Raw genomic sequence first — 18,983 nt, 5'->3', positions numbered from 1 at the left:
TTACAGGTAAAAAATAATCTGTCCAAACCTTCCAATAGTGGCTGACACATAACTGTCACTTAGTAAATGAGTGGGAGCGTGGTCATTTCCTTCTACTCCTTTAGTCTTTTTTTTAAGATTTTATTTATTTATTCATGAGAGACACAGAGAGACAGGCAGGGACATAGGCAGAAGGAAAAGCAGACTCCCTGCGGGGGAGCCCAATGCTGGACTCGATCCCAAGCCCCTGGGATCACGACATGATCCAAAAGCAGACGCTCAATCACTGAGCCACCCAGGAGCCCCTGCCCCTTTAGTCTTGAGCCAGGCCTCACCCAAAGCTGTTTTATTTTTCATCTTGTATTTAGCCTGTGTGTCTCCTTCCCCTAAATGGGCCATAAAGTCCTTTAAGCCATGCATTAAGACAGACACCTGTTTTGTATTCCCCCCAGCACTAGCCTGATGCCTGACTCATTGTACTTATCAATAAGTGGTTGAATGGATGCATGCTTGCATGCATATTGTTGGGCACTTTTGAATATGAAAGAAAATCTGAGTCATTCTCAATCCAGTTGCTGGGATAATTAAGACGGGTCTCATGTGGTGGCTGATATATAGAACTCCAGCATCCCGAGAGTGCTGAGAACGTGTTTCCTGGACTGGTCTCTTCATTCCCCTCTGAGAATTATAATCACAGCAAGACCAAAACCACAACTCCCAGCCCAGACAGGCGTATCCCACATGCACCTACAGAAGAGTATTTCACAGAAATTGATCCTGGTGACTCAGTAATGCCAGCCACCTCAATCAGTTGCAGATAATTAAATATCTTTATTCCCTTGGGGGTGGGGAGAAAATAAAATAAATTTAAAAATATATATTTAGGGCTCCTGGTGGTTCAGTCAGTTAAACATCTGCCTTTGGCTCAGGTCATGATCCCCAGGTCCTGAGATGGAGCACCAAGTCAGGCTTTCTGCTCAGCAAGGAGTCTGCTTCTCTCTCTCTCTCTCTCTCTCTCTCTCTCTCTCTCTCTCTCTCCCCTTCTGCCCTTCCCCACCATTCATTCTCTCTCTCTCTCAAATAAAATCTTGAAATATATATATATGTATATATGTATATATATACATATCTTTATTTCTAAATGCAAAACAAGACAAGACAGATCCAGAACTCAACAGAAAAAAAAAAAGTCAAATGACCTGAAGAGTTCACAGAAAGGCATACAAAAGCACTTGAAAAAAAAATGCTCAGCCTCATTCTTGTGACAAATGCAAACTTACTTACATCGAACTATGATTTTTTACCCATCGGGTGGACAGGAGTGCAGGTTCGAAAACACGTCAATCTGACAAAGGTGTGAGGAAACAGACTGCTAGAGATAAAGTGGGTTCAGACTCACTGAGGGACAATTCAGCATTACCCACCCTAGTAAGAAGTGTAAGACCCCCTGGAACCAGCACTTTTATGGCGGGACATGTATTCAAAGTTGCTCATGGTCCTGGGGATATGATGGGAAACTGTCCATGGGAGAAAGATGTGGAGAGATTTTTCCCTGTGTGCTCTACTGAACCTTTTACATTTTGTTCTAAGTGGATGTATTACCTATTCAAAAAATACACAAAATTCCAAAATTCAGAAGAGACTTAAGCCTCGGGGAGGGGGATAACTTTATTTGTTTTTAAAGATTTATTTATTTATTTTATGATAGACATAGAGAGAGAGAGAGGCAGAGACACAGGAGGAGGGAGAAGCACGCTCCATGCAGGGAGCCCAATGCGGGACTTAATCCCCGGACTCCAGGATCACGCCCTGGGCCAAAGGCAGGCGCCAAACCGCTGAGCCACCCAGGGATCCCCCGAGGGGGATAACTTTAAAAACAGGTGTAGGGCAGCCCAGGTGGCTTAGCGGTTTAGCGTCACTGTCAGTCCGGGGTGTCATCCTGGAGACCTGGGATCAGGTCCCGCATCGGGCTTCCTGCATGGAGCCTGCTTCTCCCTCTGCCTGTGCCTCTGCCTCTCTCTCTCTCCCCCTCTGTGTCTCTCATGAATAAATAAATAAAATCTTTAAAAAAAAAGAGACCCCTGGGTGGCTCAGCGGTTGAGCATCTGCCTTTGGCTCAGGGCGTGATCCTGGAGTCCTGGGATCAAGTCCCACATCAGGATCCCTGCGAGGAGCCTGCTTCTCCCTCTGTGTCTCTGCCTCTCTCTCTGTGTCTCTCAGGAATAAATAAATAAAATCTTAGGGAAAAAAAAAAGTTGTATTGGTGAATGGGTGCAGAGTTTTGGTTGGGATGATGAAATGGTTCTGGAGATGGACGGTGGTCATAGTCATACAATAGTGTGAATGCACTTGATGCTACTGCACTGTCCACTTAAAAATGGTTAAAACGGTCAATTTTATGCTTTGTGTATTTTACTATAATAGAAATAGTTTGAAAACAAAACAAGCACACAAGACTGAACCATGAGGCCACATTCAAATGCCATCATTTGGAAGACTCAGCCACACTGAGAAAACTCAGGAGCTTAGACCGCTTGAATTCTCTATGAATAGTCCTGCTTGAATATAATGTTATCATTCTCTCTTTTTTAAAAAAGATTTATTTACTTATCTATTTATTCATTTATTTAATTTATCAGAGAAAGAACACAAGCAGGAGAGGCAGAGGGAGGAGAATCTCAAGCAGACTCCACACTGAGGGTGGAGCTAGACACAGGGCTGGATCTCACAATCCTGAGAACACAACCTGAACCGAACCCAAGAGTCGGATGCTTAATTGCCTGCATCACCCTAGGCATCCCATAATGTTATCATTCTTGATAAAGGAACTTTATCCATTGTAAAACTAAATTGCAATTTTTTTTCGTTTTTTATTTATTTAAGTAATCTCCACACCCAACACGGGCTTGAACTCATGACCCCGAGATCAAGATTCACCTGCTCCTTGGACTGAGCCAGCCAGGCGCCCCAACTAAACCGTAATTTAACTTTTCTTTGTGAGTTTCTATGAAAACGCAATGTGGGGAAAAAAATCCTTTGCCCCTACTACATGAATTTGATTTTTCCCTTTAAAAAAAATGTGATCTTAAGAAAAATAAAAATAAAAATAAAAAATAAATAAAAATAAAATAAAATAATGTGATCTTGGGGCACCTGGGTGCCTCAGTGGTTGTGCGTTATCTGCCTCTGGCTCAGGTTGTGATCCCAGGGCCCGGGGGTTGAGTTCCTCATCAGGCTGCCCACAGGGAGCCTGCTTCTCTCCCTCTGCCTGTGTCTCTCCTGAATAAATAAATAAAATCTTTTTTTTAAAAAATACGTGATCTTGGTGATGATTACATTCAGAATGAAATGGTTCATTCCAAACCATAATGTACACTCTAAATTATACTAGGAAGTCTTAGCAAAACTGACCTATATTACCCAAAATGTTAATTTATTTTATTTTTTTAAAAAGATTTTATTTATTTATTCATAGAGACGCAGGCAGAGACACAGGCAGAGGGAGAAGCAGGCTCCATGCAGGAAGCCCGATGTGGGACTCGATCCCGGGTCTCCAGGATCACACCCCGGGCTGCAGGCAGCACTAAACCGCTGCGCCACCGGGGCTGCCCCCAAAATATTAATTTAGACATCAATAACTGAAGTAAAAACTGCAATGGATAGATACACAGAGAATGGAAACACTAAAATATGTAAATATGTACTGTTTTGTTGCAAAAATGTGCCCAAAAAGTGCTAGAAAGGCCATCCATATGAATCATGATAAAGAGAATTATTCTCCTTTGTTCAGTGATAGAGATGCAAGAATTGAACAGAGAAACAGCTATTTGTCTTCCAGTTCATTTTTAGAAAGAGATCTAGACATATAGACACACACACAGAGGTTCCTCACTGGTCAAGAATAAGCTCAAGTGACCCCCAGCACTGAATTCTAATTCCTCTCTAATTCACTCCTCTATGTAACTTTCACTTTACAGTAATACTCTGAATACTGTCTACTCCAGTCCAATTATAATTATCTGCCTCCCTGGGTACACCTAGCTCCTGGAAAGCAAGAACTATTTTGTTCATCCATTCCTCAGTGCCTAGTCCCTGGGTGGAAAGGGGGTGGGATTTCATCTTTGCTAAATGGAAGAGAATCTGAACCCGAAATCCCTGCCAGTGCAGTAGAACAGCTGTCTTATAAGGTAGAGAGGACTTCAAGATTGAATATCACCCCAACTCCTTTGTCCATACACTGCCACCAGATTTTACAGTGCAGTATCACTTTCTTACAAAAAAGTATTTAGTAGCGATTTTTAAATTCAAATTCAATTAGCCAACATAGAGTATACAGTTCCTTTCAGATGTATAGTACTGATATTTTTCATCATGTTACTTCAGGATTTAAATCGTCTGACCTCAAATGACAAGAATATCAGCTCATTGGTAACTGCTGTTATTGATAAAACAGCAAATCTCTATTTCTGGCTCATTATCATTCTGCAAATTCAGTTATTTGGAAGCTTAGCTAGTTCCCGGGGGGGAAAACAGCACTTGCAGTGAAACCATTCACTCGAGATCATGACAATCCCTTTTTGTGGTGTCTCACGGAGCCAAAGCAAATGGCTAGCTGCAAAGCATACACATGTAATGTGATCCAACAGTGAGTAGGAACTCTCTTCAGAAGCTTTTCACTGACAAGATGACCGTATCAGCCCACAACTGATTTGTCATGAGACATCCTGCTTTGCATCTTTTTATTAATTTTTTAAATTTAAATTCAATTTGTCAACATATAACACCCAGTGCTCATCCCATCAAGTGCCCTCCTCATTGCCTGTCACCCAGTTATCCCATCTCCTTGGATGGGAGACCTGCTTTGTCTCTAATCTGCACGTTTTCTTTTCTTTTTCTTTTTTTTTTTCTTTATGATAGTCACACAGAGAGAGAGAGAGGCAGAGACACAGGCAGAGAGAGAAGCAGGCTCCACGCACCGGGAGCCCGACGTGGGATTCGATCCCAGGTCTCCAGGATCGCGCCCTGGGCCAAAGGCAGGCACCAAACTGCTGCGCCATCCAGGGATCCCTAATCTGCACGTTTTCTTGGGGATTTTTCTTGTGAGTAGGAATTATAGAACTAGAAGTCTCTTTCTTTCGTGCCTTCTAATTTAACTCAGGATCTCAGGAAGGATGATGGGGAATGAGGTGTCTCCAGGCCGAAAGCGCATGCAGTACCACCTCTGAAACCCCAGAGGATAACCACCAGGGTAGCACAGAGACCCTCCTTCTATGGGAAGTCAGGTTCCCCTGGAATAGACACCCAGAGCCCCTCCTCATAATCCTCATCTCGGTCTTTCCTGCTGTGTCTTGGCCACCTGTTTCCAAGCAGTGCTGTGTCCCAGTTAGAATTTCTGCCTTCTGACTCCTGTGAGGCCCAGCTCACCCTAGGACATCAATGTGGCAAGGGTGGCCCCCTATCTGTCTCAGTCACTGCTTGGCCCGAGTCTAGCACATGGGTGGTGTCTGGCATTCGGTTTGTATGTTTCCTGATCACTTCCTGTATGTTTTACAGACATATTTCCTATTCGTCACTTACTCATAAATTCTTGGAAGTGGAATTCCCTGCCTGTCTCCTGAAGCTATTCATAAAGTGGGTGCTCAATAAATGCTTGAGGAACTGACTCGTGTATTCTGTATTCTGACTTAACTTCCAGATAAGAGCCACTAAATGTCAGCATTTGGCCAGTATAAGAGGCTGAGTGACCTATAATCTCAGTTTTTCCTGGACATTTCCAATGAAGTAGATGACATACCATAATATAAGAAAATGGTTTTATTCCTAATTTTTAGTTCCCATACAGTTTACAAATACACGTCTACTCTGATAATACGGCTTTGCAACTAGCAACGCAGTTGAACTAACACCCATAAATACAGGTGGGGAGACAACATCCACTAATGCTTCTCTACATAAACTATTCTTTTCATGTCATTTTTTAAAAAAACAATTGCAAACAGACTACATAATACGTGGGCAAAAAGGCAATTAAGTGAATCTTTTGAAACACTAAATGTATAATAAACAGTGCATATTATCAACATTTACATGATTCACATCAAAATGATGACATCCTAAAATGTATTCCTTTTAAAGGATAGATTTATCAATAAAATATTACATATCTTTTAATACTCTGGTACAATACTTCATATACTGCAGGAAAATTAAATGTAGGTCTAGTCATCAGCTTAATAAAGGATCCTTTTCCATTAGCTTTTATTAATAAAAGAATCACAATTATGTCATAAATAAACAGGCAAATTATTAATTACATGATTTGAGGTTTAGGATGAAAACTTGTAGAAATTAGTTTGATATACAGTAAAGTTATATAACACACTAAAATCAACTGTTTAATATTTTTGCCTTGTGTGAACTGCCCATAGTGAAAAAAAGAACAAACTTTTTAATGATGGAAGATACAATAAACTGTATTTTGGAACTTATCTTTCAAGAGGAAGAGGGAGAAAGGTTTCCACAACATTAAGGGCTAATACAGATCCTAATAAAGGCATCTCGAAATCAGGGAGGCCATGTGCTTGCTATAGAAAACTTTTTCCCCCCAACAACAGAAAACAGAAACTGCACTGGGTGTGTCCTTATGTCTACGGCCTAAATTCCCCTTATGGACTAATAAGCTACAACAAAATACTTCACAATTGCATACCTTTCCACATTTCCCTGAACTAGAAATAACCCAGGATGTTATATTAGTTCTTAAGAGCCCCAGTAAAAACAAAACAAAACAAAAAAAAAACTAAAAATAATCTTGATAATCTTTGCTGTTCCAAAACAACAAGGCTCCGTAAAGAATGTACAAACACCAAGTAAATCATACATCAATTTGCTCATCCCCATTTAGCCACATCTGAAAAGTCACTGATTCAATGGGAGAGAGGACCATAATTTTCAGGAGGGTCACATACTGGAGGTGAGGTGTCTTTTTATTTTTTTTTAACCAAAGGGGGTAAAAAAAACTATTAAGACTCTGAAATTTGGCTTTAAAAAAAAGAAAAAAAACAATAAAACAAAAAAACCCAAATACCATGTGCCAGATAATTTCTTCACCCCAAATATAAAACCCTATGCTTATAATTTTTAAAATACTCGACCAGCTATGGGATATTGTGCAAATTTAATGTCTACCAGCAGCCCAGAAGCAGACTGTATCCCTGTATCTATCATACCTACTTGCCAGGTTACCGGATTCAACCTATTCAAGTACTGACTGCTCTGGCCCCACGCACTCTGACCTCCTCACAAACCACCTCTTTGGAACTTTCATTTCCACAATTTTTTAACACCTGCACCTCCAGCTCCCCACATCTTCATGGCCTCTCTTCCTAATTTCATCTCATGGAGAATAACCTCATCTGAGAACCTGCAATCACCTTTCACCAAAAACATGACAAACCTTAGCAACCCAGGGACTCCCACAATGTTATCTTGGCATGAATTCACATAACATGATAGTTTGCTGGCTTCATGGAGGGAAATCTAAATGAAATCAATGTCCTGTAACAAACAAAGCTAGCCAAGATCAGGTATTTCTGTTTCAAGCGCAAAACAACTTGATCTTAAGCTACCGGCAGAGACGTTAATGTAGCAGATATATTTGTACAATCAAACCCTTGTGTGCTGGTGAAAGACTTTGCCCCCCAAGTCCAGAGTCTAAACTATACCACAAAAAATCAAGGCAAACAAGAACAATTCAATGTGACAATGAATGAAAAAGAATAGGATTCAAGATCCTTGCTGCAAATACTGAACTGGAATCTCTTTCTTTCCAGGCTTGACAAGAAGACAGTAGTCATTGACCTTCCTCTCAGAAAGTAATTACCTCTGGGCCATACCTGTGTTCTAAAGCAATTCTAGGTTCAATGGAGGGGGAGCAAGGGGGACCAATGTGCATTTTGTCTGTGAAAATGGCAGCGAAGGCAGTCTTCAAACTACCTCAAGGTTTCATGGGAGGTAAAGACCTCAGTACTACCAGGACTGGATCAGGAGCCAAATCAAGAAGGATCTGCCATCAGGAGACCATAAGCTAACAGCAAAGCTGCCATGCATTTTATGATCTTTACAATGTCAACCAATGATACTTTAACTGAAACACACTCAGTGAAGGATGATCCAACACATGGGGCAAAGAGGATGTCTTTGGAGAAGGCACTTCAGGTAGAACGGTAGCAAATCTTACGGCTTGATTAAAACAAAAATGAACTGCTGCTAATTCAATCTGATTAGCGGCCTTGTTTGGACTGCCCCTTCTTCTCCGCAGCCTGAAACCACTGGCAAGGAGAAAGCACCACATTCACCTCCTCCTGTGGGTCAACAGCAACAGGTGGTTCTGCTTTCAGATGCTCTGCTCCTGAAACACATCCATCCTTATGAGACCACTTTCCCTAAGGGATGGTTCAGAAAATATGCTCAGAGCCAGCAGAAGTGGTTCAGGGAGCTTCTAGAAGGCCCTCTCTGTTTGACTTCCAGCTTACACCAGCTCTTGAAAGCAGCTTCAATTTCCCAACATCACTAGCAGCTTCTACTTTTGCTAACTATTGCTGTTTTCCTGTGGCACTGATTCTGACAGTCTACTACTCTGCCCCCCACCCCCATCCCCTGTGGTGAATCATACCTCCACTTGGCACCCTTGTGCCATCTCCTCTTCCTGAATCTGGGCTGGGCCTGTGAGGCTTTAATCAATAGAGGATAGTAGAAGTTCTGGGTTTAAGTCTCAAGAAGGCCTGGCCATGCCTGCTTTATACCCTGCAGGCTCTGAGCTGCCATGTAAGCAGTCCAGCTACCGTGCTCTCGTGGCCACTGGAGCCACATGGAGAAGGAGAGGCCCATGGAACTGCAGAGAAAAGCCCAACCATCCCAGTGTCTTTGGCCAACCTGCTGACCAAATGGGTGACACCAGCGAGAGGACAGAAACAGCTCATCTGAGCCCAGCCCAGACTGAGGAATAGTGAGGAGGGGAAAAAAAAGGACAAGCCACTGCGTTTTGGGGTGGTTTGTCACCAACAATCGGTAATCACGACTCTAGTTGGTTCTCCACAGATGCATTTCTTTTTTCTAAATACAAGACAATTACTCAAATGAAAAGAAAACATGACAAACATTTTCCCACCACATCCTCCTCAGCCAACAGGCTGAAGGTAACTGGTCATCTGCTAAGAAGAAAACACGCCTATTCTCCCAAGTTTCCATGACTCTTTTTTTTCCCACGATTTTTTAATGGCAATGCAAAGGTAGACAGTCGACTTCTCATGGTCTGGAGCACTGGCTTAATTATCACTTAGCCAAAAAATGAGGCCATCAAATGAATTATCCACTACTGGATAAACAATGATAAATGAAACTGTTCTCACTCCCACAGGATGTTGTCACCTTTTCCAGAACATTTTCCTCTTAAAAGTGCCGTTATCCCTCACAAAGAGAAAAATAATTGAATTTTTAAGGTTATAAAAAGAAAAGAAAATGCCAATATATGTAGAATTTGAATCACCATCATCTGTAAAATATAGAGCACAATTAACTGCTTCCTCAATTTAAAATAAAATTCTATAAAATATAACACTGTCTACATTGTAGAGATGATTTCTTCTTATCTGAGGAAATGAGTAATTGGTAATCAGGTATTGTTGAGTTAGAATAAAGTGGTCTTTAAATGGTTTCAAATTTTGCTTCTCCAAAGGTCCACAACACAAGCTTTCCAAATTCAAATTCATTCTCACATATTCTTTCTTGCATCTGTTCTTGATCTTTTTAGGGAGAGGGTAAAGGTCCATATCTAGGGAAGAAATAAGTTAGAATTTTTAAGGAGTACACATCTCAAAGTTTCTCAAGGCACTAAACCATTTTCAAGTAGACTAAAAGCTTCTAAATATACCACCCATTAAAATGGGAATTGCAACATGCAATATTCAAACTGTAAGTTTCCAACATATATCACAACCCGAGTCACTGTCTACAAAGGTGACTGACAGGGAAGAGACGTACCAGGGAGAAGAGTTCCCAGCCACAGAGCTGGAAGGGGTGTGGAAGGTGAGGGGGTGGAGGCCCATGAGGCCAGAGCCTTGTGTCACACAGCCAATCAGAGGGCCCAGGGGGATGAGAATTTGGGCATCCTGACTCCAACCCTCTGGGGCTGTGTATCCCTCTGCTTCCTGGGTCCCCATAGATCACCTCTCAGCACAGACTGGGGTACCCAACTCTAATACAAATTTAAGGAACAGTGATGCCCGCTCTTCATCACCCATATCAACCATCTCTCCACAGTAAGGGCCAGCTTTGCCCCTCACAGAATGAATTCTGTATTTGGTTTCAATCCTTAATGAACTTGAAGATAAATCTAACTTAGAAAAAGTTTAGGAAGAGAAAAAAAAGGAGGCTGGTTTGTAAAACTTAGTTATGGTACACTTCACTAGAACACTCACAAATTATGTGCCACGAATGATGTAACAACCAGTGAGTGCATCCATTTAAATACCTACATCTGTGCTGAAGTCTTGGTGGGTGTTCTCATCTGAAACTTTTCTGCTGCTGCATCAGACCCACATTTTCATAGACTCTAGCATTATCTTCTCTCATTCTGAAAAGGAAAAAGAAGGAAGGAAGGAAGGAAGGAAGGAAGGAAGGAAGGAAGGAAGGAAGGAAGGAAGGAAGGAAGGAGGGAGGGAGGGAGGGAGGGAGGGAGGGAGGGAGGGAGGGAGGAAGGAAGGAAGGAAGGAAGGAAGGAAGGAAGGAAAGAAAGAATAAATACATGAATAAAAACACAGACTATGCTGACCAAGCTTGCACAGTATTTATAAAGTACACACTCCATTCTTGGGGGGCTCGATATGATGCAGACACAGCCTGTAAGAACTAAAGTTCTGGGACGAGCTGTAAAACATAAGCGTACAGCAGTATCAACCTAATAAAAGTGGAATAAGAGCCTTAAGTCCCTGAGCTCTCTGGGGTTGGAGGAAAGCGAGCTGTTTTTTTCTGGTGGGCAGAGCCAAGGAGGCCTAGACAATGAGGACTTTGAGTAAGACCCTGAAGCAGGGTGAGATGTGAGCATGTAGAAAGGCTAGGTATTCATTCCAAGTGAGCAAGAGGTCCAGGAAAGGAAAGTGCAGGAGCAATGAGGCAGGGCCTAAAGGCCCATTTGGCCCTGAATTCAGCTACATGAAGGGCAACAATGAGTGTGAAGCTCCATGGTGCTTTAGGGCCCTGAGACAAAGGGCCAGTGAATGCATCAGAGGCCAGACTCCATTCTGATGAGCAGGGAGTGGAGATCCGAGCAGTCTAGGGGGACAGGGTACCCAGCAGCCATCACTGCCAACCCAATAGGGACAAGATAAAATGGGCAGAAAGGCCTCAGGGTCTGGGGTATCCTGGGTGACACCCTGCACAGGGTATAGGCCGCCACCAAGAAGGGAGTCGTCAGATATTCAATATTCGGGGAAAGCCCTGATATGCAGCTGCCATGGCAAATTACTGCAGATAGCAATTTAAAATATCAACTTTACCCATTAGTCCACTGGGAAAGGAAAAAGCAAGCAGGAGGAAAAAGCAACTTGGTGGAAAGAATACTTTTGCTGTATAATTTCATTTCAACATTAACTAGAAACCAAATGTAAATATAAGTGCCATATTTGTTATCTAAAACGTTTATATAGAGTATTAAAGTCAGCAGGGGTTTAAAAATCCACATCAGAAGCAAACAGAGATAAGACTCATGGGGGAAAATAAAAAAGTAAATGTTATACCAAAGACTACTTTAGAATTTATAGAAAAGCAACAATTTACAACTGCTGTTCACATAATCAATTTAACAAATGTTTTCCTAATGCATGTTTTAGCTTAAACAAGGGGATGGCAAAGTTCTTCTATAAAGGATCAGAAGGTAAATAATTTAAATTTTTTATTTTTTTTATTTATTTATGATAGTCACAGAGAGAGAGAGGGGCGCAGAGACACAGGCAGAGGGAGAAGCAGGCTCCATGCACCGGGAGCCTGATGTGGGATTCGATCCCGGGTCTCCAGGATCGCGCCGTGGGCCAAAGGCAGGCGCCAAACCGCCGCGCCACCCAGGGATCCCCAGAAGGTAAATAATTTAATCTCTGCAGGCCACACTCAGTCTCTGGTACATAATATTCTTTGTGCTGGTGTTTTTTAAAAAATATATAGCCCCATAAAAATCATTCATGAGCTGTACAAAAACAGGCCATGGCCGGAATTTGGCCTGGAGGCTGTAGTTTGCAGACTCTTGGTTTAAAGGCCCAATAGATTTCTGTTGTGTGTTGACTGGAAAATCAGCAGATCCTGACAGTGTTGAGACATTAGTGGTCAATTGATCTATTTTTACTTAGCAAGGAATCTTACACATCAAAAGGCCAAAAATACCTACCTTTGTTGTGTATCATTAATAACAGATGTTATCCCCACTGCATAAAAAGAAAAATTAGATTCTTCATAGAGAACCACTACTTGATATACTTATAACCTCACATAATCATAGCTAGTGTACCAATTAGCCTTCGGTTGAGGTAAATTAAAATTTAGTTTAGAAAGCCATTGACTCGTTTGTTAATCAGCTGGGCAACAATAATGACAGCTTGTGCTGCCAAGACCTGTTGTTTTTTAAGCTTTTCTATAGGACCGTGTTCAGGTAGAAAGAATTTCCTTCATTACTACTTACTCTGCACAAGATGGTGTTGGGGTACAAGGCGGGAGGGGACTCTGATCTCCACTTGTCTGGTCCGTTAGAGAATACTTAATATTTGTATATTCATGCCCTTTCCTCTTGCTTTTCTGAAAGGTGAAGATTGATATATGAGGAATTGGATTTTTTTAAGGGAAAAAGAAGCAAAGAAGGCATTTCACCAAAGAGCGACGGACACATAGGCAGACAGAAAGGTTGGACCCTAAATAATACGTTGATCAAATGTTAGGGAATTCACCTCCTCAATGTAAAAGTGAAAAGTACTTTTGAACCATGCAATTCAAAAGCAGAGTCATGCACTAACAACTTACTGTATTAAACCAAATGTATCTATTTCTGAGCTAAAAGAGAATTCTCACTTTCTTTGCTACATTAACATCTAATCATTTCATAATTCACTTGCAACACATTTAATGATTCTCAGATAAACAGTTGGGAAAAGAGCTCCAGAAATAAATTCACTCCAAGTAAAAATAGCACACAGGTACAAAAGATGGTAGTACTCTTAACAGAAACAGTAATATGCTTTATTATATCTTCCCTGCCTCCCACCTCCACCCCAGAAAAGACCCTAGCACCTTTATAACTTCATTTTTGGCTCTAATGATACTTTTTTGGGGGAAAAAAAACTTGGCAAAGAAAACCAGAAGAATAATCTCCTCTTAGATGCAGAGTGAACTAACTATATATTTAGTAGGAGTCCCGGTTATATGATTTATCACTCTTCACTCCTAATTTCACCCAAAAATAACCAATTCTGAAAATCTAACCCACCAATCATCATTATATAATGTTGCGTTCATTCTAGGATTATTCCAGAAAACTACCAAATATGAGAAAGGGTATCCACATACCCTTTTTTGAAACACTGACGTACAGCAGTGACTTCCATTCATGGCTGGTGAGAGGGTAAAATTAGTGCACTACTGGTCAGAACTCACAGTACTAACCAGTCAGTATCTAGTAATAATAAAACTATATTCTACAACCTTGAACATTTGCTTCTTGAGAAACTCATACACAGGAGCCTAAAAGAGCTGTAAAAGGATGTCTGATGACATGTTATTCTTAATAGTGTTTATACCCAGGGAAGGAATCAATGTGATGTATTCATATCATGAAGTAATATGCAATAGTGAGGAGGAACAACATGAGAGACTGTGTCTCCAAAAAGGCTTCATAATCAATGTTAAGTGGAAAAACACAAATTATAGAATAAAACAGTATGATACAGGCTGAACATTCTAAACACATACAATAATGTTATCTATTATGTGTAGATTATTGGTTTTTTAAAAAAGATTTTATTTATTTATTCATGAGAGACATAGAAAGAGGCAGAGACATAGGCAGAGGGAGAAGCAGGCTCCATGCAGGGAGCCAGATGTGGGACTTGATCCCAGGACTCCAGGGTCACACCCTGAGCCGAAGGCAGATGCTCAACCACTGAGCCACCCAGGCGTCCCAATTTTTGGTATGTTTATTTTAAAATATAAAAAAGAGTGCAAGCAGGGGCACCTGAGTAGCTCAGGCTCGCTTGAGCCTCTGACTTTGGCTCATGATCCTAGCCAGAATCCTGGGGTGAATCAGGCTCCTCATTCAGCAGGAATTCTGCCTCTCCCTCTCTCTCTGCCCCTCCCCCTGCTCATACTCTGTCTTAAATAAACGAATAAAATCTTAAAAAAAAAAAAAAAAGATTGCAAGCCAAGCAATTGCCCTGGGGCTCCAAGGGTAGAAATAAGGGTTGTACCTGGGGCTGACAGCTGTAACTGCCACATTCGATTGCTGTTATAAAAGGAAAAAGAGGGGTACCTGGCTGGCTCTCTTGGAAAGTTGTGTGCCTCTTGATCTTGGGTGCAGAGATTAGTTTAATTAATTTTATTTTTTTATTTTTATTTTTATTTTATTTTTATTTATTTATGATAGTCACAGAGAGAGAGAGAGAGGGGCGCAGAGACACAGGCAGAGGGAGAAGCAGGCTCCATGCACCGGGAGCCCGATGTGGGATTCGATCCCGGGTCTCCAGGATTGCGCCCTGGGCCAAAGGCAGGCGCCAAACCGCTGTGCCACCCAAGGATCCCAAGTTTAATTAATCTTAAAAAGGGGAAAAAACTTGGAAGAAATGTAACAAAATAAAATGATCGACAACAGGTATAGTACTAGTAGTATTTTACATTTTTTTCAAATGAAACCTTAAATAAATTTAAATCCACTGAAGTTTCTCCTTCCTCTCCTTACTCAAAACTCACCCCAAAACAACAGCGAATAAAAAGTAGAAAATCTTATTTCACATACAACAAGAGTTGTTACGACTCCAACCTATAGATTATAAAGCACCTGCTACCATATGTGAACATGAGAACAAAATATTAAGGATGCTGGACAGCCTAAAAGATTCATTGTCTGACTCTTCACAGAAAAAGCTTGACATTAACAGCTGCTTGCTGTCTGCTTCCTTGTGCTGTCTGTAACCATGTAGAAAAGGAAACATCCGAAAGGACAATTGGGGGACAAGATACAGAGTGCCTGGGTCCCCAGATGACCCCATGGAGCGGAGCTGCCCACTTTCTCCCCAAATTGCCTGCCAACTTGGATTTTTATGTTAGAAGAGAAATGAGCTTCTATTTTGCTGAAGCCACTATTATTTCAACTCTGTTAAAGCAGCCCAGCCAATTTGTTAACTAAGTAGCCATCACAGAACTTAGAGTCTAGGAAAGAAGTTGCAAAAATGAAATCCAAAGAGAAACTGTTTTGTTTACTCTACAGAATATTTTAACGTTCTGAACAACTGTTCTTAAAAATCTAATGGCCTTGAAAAGCAGCCACAGGTTTTTAGCACTGAAATACTTACACAAGAAACAATTTCTTAAAAGATAGGATTTAAAATGAAATATTAAGTGGAAGACCTGGCTAAGAACATCACTTATTTTAAAACTTATTCTGGATAGCTGGGCATCCAACTCTTGGTTTCAGTTCAGGTCTTGATCTTAGGGTTTTGAGTTCAAGCCCTGTGTTGGGATCCACACTGGGTATGGAGCCTACTTAAAATAACTTAAAATTAACTCTTTTTTAAAATAAAAATTTGAAATATACAACCAGTAAGTTGAAGCATAAGCTTGCTTTCTACTCAACACTTTTTAAAAAATTGTTGTTAAAAGAAAAAGAACAGATAACATGAGATACAGGTTCTTGACAAAATTTTGAGTATACACTACAATACTGTCAAGTATATGGTATCATTGTGCAGATCTCTAGAACTTTTTCACCTTACATAACTGAAACTCTAGATCCACTGAACAGCAACCCTCATTTTTCCTTCCCTATTACTTTCTTGGAAAAAAAAAAAATCAGTATTTCTACATAAAGCAATTACAAAAGAATTTTCTAATGGGAACAATTAATACAAATGGGACAGGAATTATTTCAATGAACTAAATGGCTCAAGAAAAAGCATAAAAATGTTGGAGCCTCTTAGCTTATTTAGAAAGAACAATAAGTAAAACCGATCTACAAATTAGAGGAGTTTATTTCTCAGTACTATGACAGCCCAGGCTGTCCTTATAGAACAAGAAAAAATCTCAGGGGATAGGGGTTGTTTTCATAGGGAGGGGTGAGGGGAGTTTTGTTACAGAGCCCTAAAAAATGGTCTGAAATTGATCTATCCTCCTGAATTCAAGGACAAAGCAGAGTTACCAAACCTTTTGTAATATTTATAATAAATCTTAGAGCCTTGCCAACAGTCAAGGTTGAGAGGAGGGTCCAACCATAAGTCTCTAAAATCATCTGGCATTAAATATCTTGCCATATGAAGTAACTCCAGTCCATTTCTAAACTTTAAATTATAAAAAAGCCTGGGGTGCGTGGCTTTTTTCAGTTAGTAGAGCATGCAACTCTTGATCTCGGGGTCATGAGTTTGAGTCCCATGCTGGGCATAGAGATTACTTCAAAAAAAAAATTAAGACTAAAAAAATAAAGCATATATTAATCAGAAAAAAAAAAAAAAGATAGAAAAGCCCAAAAGCCAAGAGTAGGAAGAAAGGGTCAAATGAAAATGCTCTTGGGGCACCTTGGTGGCTCACTCATTTAAGCGTCCCAACTTGATTTCGGCTTAGATTACAATCTGAGGGTCATGAGATCGTGACATCAGGCTCTGTGCTGGGTGTGAAGCCCAATTAAGATCCTCTCTCTCCTCTCCCTCTGCACCCCCACGAAAAAAGAAAAGAAAAGGGGAGGGGAGGGGAAGGAAGGGGAGGGAAGTGAAGGGAAAGGAAAGGAAAGGAAATGAGAAGAAAATGCTCTTATCTAGGTTCCGGAGCAACAATACTACTTGGGCAGGATACTCTGGGTTCAGACATCAGGATTACAAACACCTTGATTCCCCCCTACATCTCATCACAAAATGAGATGATTACTAGTTCTGCTTCTCGCTGTGCTCACCATTAGCCCTCTCGTCCTGTCCAAACTGCTATCAATCCTTACCTACGCTGGTCACCTCTGCTTGACCCCAGAGCCCACTCACTCCTCACCCTCTTTTCAAAGTGAGGATCTTTTTATGTCACTCTCCTGCTTCAGAATCCTCAGTGATATCCCATTTCCCTTGGGATAAAGCCTAAAATCGTTAATATGGACTGCAAGCCATACCCCCTGAAAATCAGGTTTCTGCTTACTTTCCCAATCCCACCTATGACACCCCCTGCCCCTCTCAACAACTTCTAGTCCAACCACACAGATTTCTTTCCATATCAGGAATATCATCACTTATACCCCCAGCACAGTGCCTGGCACCCAGTATAACCTACTTTAATTAATGTGGGAATGAATGAACAAATGTAAAAGGGCCTTTTGATTGGACCAAGGAACTTAGGAAGATATGTGAAAAGCACAAGTCCAGGGAAATGAATAAAAGTTTTGGAACAAATGTAGACAAGGGCCTCATAGTAACTCAAATTTTGTATATGGTGGAATTTGAGTTCCATTAAGGCAATAGCTATGTCTGTCTTCTTCTATTACATCCTTAGCATCTATTCAGTGTCTGGAACACAAAAGGCACCCAATTATTTATTTTTTTTTTATTTATTTTTTTTTATTTATATGAGAGAGAGAGAGAGAGAGAACACACAAGTAGGGGTAAGAGCAGAGGAGAGAGAGGTAGACTCCCTGTTGAGCGTGGAGCCCAACCCCAGGACTCTGAGATCAAGACCTGAGATGAAGTCAAATGTTTAATCGACTGAGCCATTCAGGTGCTCCCAAATATTTCTTACAGGAATAGCACCAAGGGCACTTGGGTGGCCCAGTAGGTTAAGAGTCTCCCTTCAGCTTGGGTTGTGATCTCGGGATTCTGGGATTGACTCTTGCATTGGGCTGCCTGCTTCACAGAAAGCCTGTTTCTCCCTCTGCCTCTGCCTCTCTCTCTCTCTCGTCTCTTACAAATAAATAAATAAAATCTTTAAAAATAAATTTGTATTTTTTATTTATCTATTCATGAAAGACACAGAGAGGCAGAGACATAGGCAGAGGGAGAGGCAGGCTCCCCACAGGGCGCCCAATGCGGGACTCAATCCCAGGACCCCGGGATCATGCCCTGAGCCCCCTGATTACAGAATTTTTTTTTTTTTGATTACAGAATTTTTAAAGATAACTTCTGTCCTACAATGATTCACTCAGAGTATACCACCTAAAGCCTTTACACGGCAGTTCAAGGACGCTTGCTGTGGAATGTGGAATTATTTCCTTCAAACAAGAGTTGCCCACATGGTAAATTGGATTCTCACAGGGACACAGGTCTCTCTGAAACCATTTCACATGTATACTAGGGGTAAACAAATGAGTAAATAAATTGTAGATCATGGGAGCCAGGTTTCTCCCAGTCAGAGAAGTTACAAATTAGCAATGGGAAGGCTAGACTGAGCCTTGTGGTACTGAGTGAGAGCGGAGACATCAACAGGAACTGAGGTTTAGCTTATATAGATACACATTATTGATGCATGTGGACACGCATTAGTACACAGACATCATTTCCTAACACTGTCCACTGAGGGGACCCAGAAGCAGTAATACCCAGTAGCAACAAGCATACCCAACACACAAAACTTTAATTTTAAATACTTGTCTTTAATAAACAGAACCAGGGCTCCATAGAAAAATGACCAATGCAAAGGCTGGGACAGGGAAGATATAAGATGAGCCTGGAGCATCTTGCATGCCAGTAAGTAAGCAAGTGCACAGGAGCAAAAGTCTACAGACATGCAAAAGG

General features: G+C 41.1%; 1 protein-coding gene across 2 annotated transcripts in view; it reads right to left on the bottom strand.

Moving 5' to 3' along the window:
* Nucleotides 1-5,775: 5,775 nt before the first annotated feature.
* PTPN11 (protein tyrosine phosphatase non-receptor type 11) overlaps nucleotides 5,776-18,983 on the bottom strand; it is an 82,667-nt gene continuing 69,459 nt past the window's right edge. For both annotated transcript variants that reach the window (XM_038575148.1, XM_038575149.1), the window contains exons 14-16: nucleotides 12,707-12,819; nucleotides 10,515-10,612; nucleotides 5,776-9,811 (exon numbers count right to left, since the gene is read on the bottom strand). In XM_038575148.1, coding sequence (XP_038431076.1) covers nucleotides 10,543-10,612; nucleotides 12,707-12,819 — 183 coding nt within the window. In that variant the 3' untranslated portion in view covers nucleotides 5,776-9,811; nucleotides 10,515-10,542. The remainder of the gene's footprint in view (nucleotides 9,812-10,514; nucleotides 10,613-12,706; nucleotides 12,820-18,983) is intronic.

This window comes from Canis lupus, chromosome 26, assembly GCF_011100685.1.
Source record: "Canis lupus familiaris isolate Mischka breed German Shepherd chromosome 26, alternate assembly UU_Cfam_GSD_1.0, whole genome shotgun sequence".
NCBI classification, from domain to species: domain Eukaryota; kingdom Metazoa; phylum Chordata; class Mammalia; order Carnivora; family Canidae; genus Canis; species Canis lupus.
Note: the sequence above shows the minus strand (reverse complement) of the source record. Positions and strands in the feature narration are given on the sequence as shown.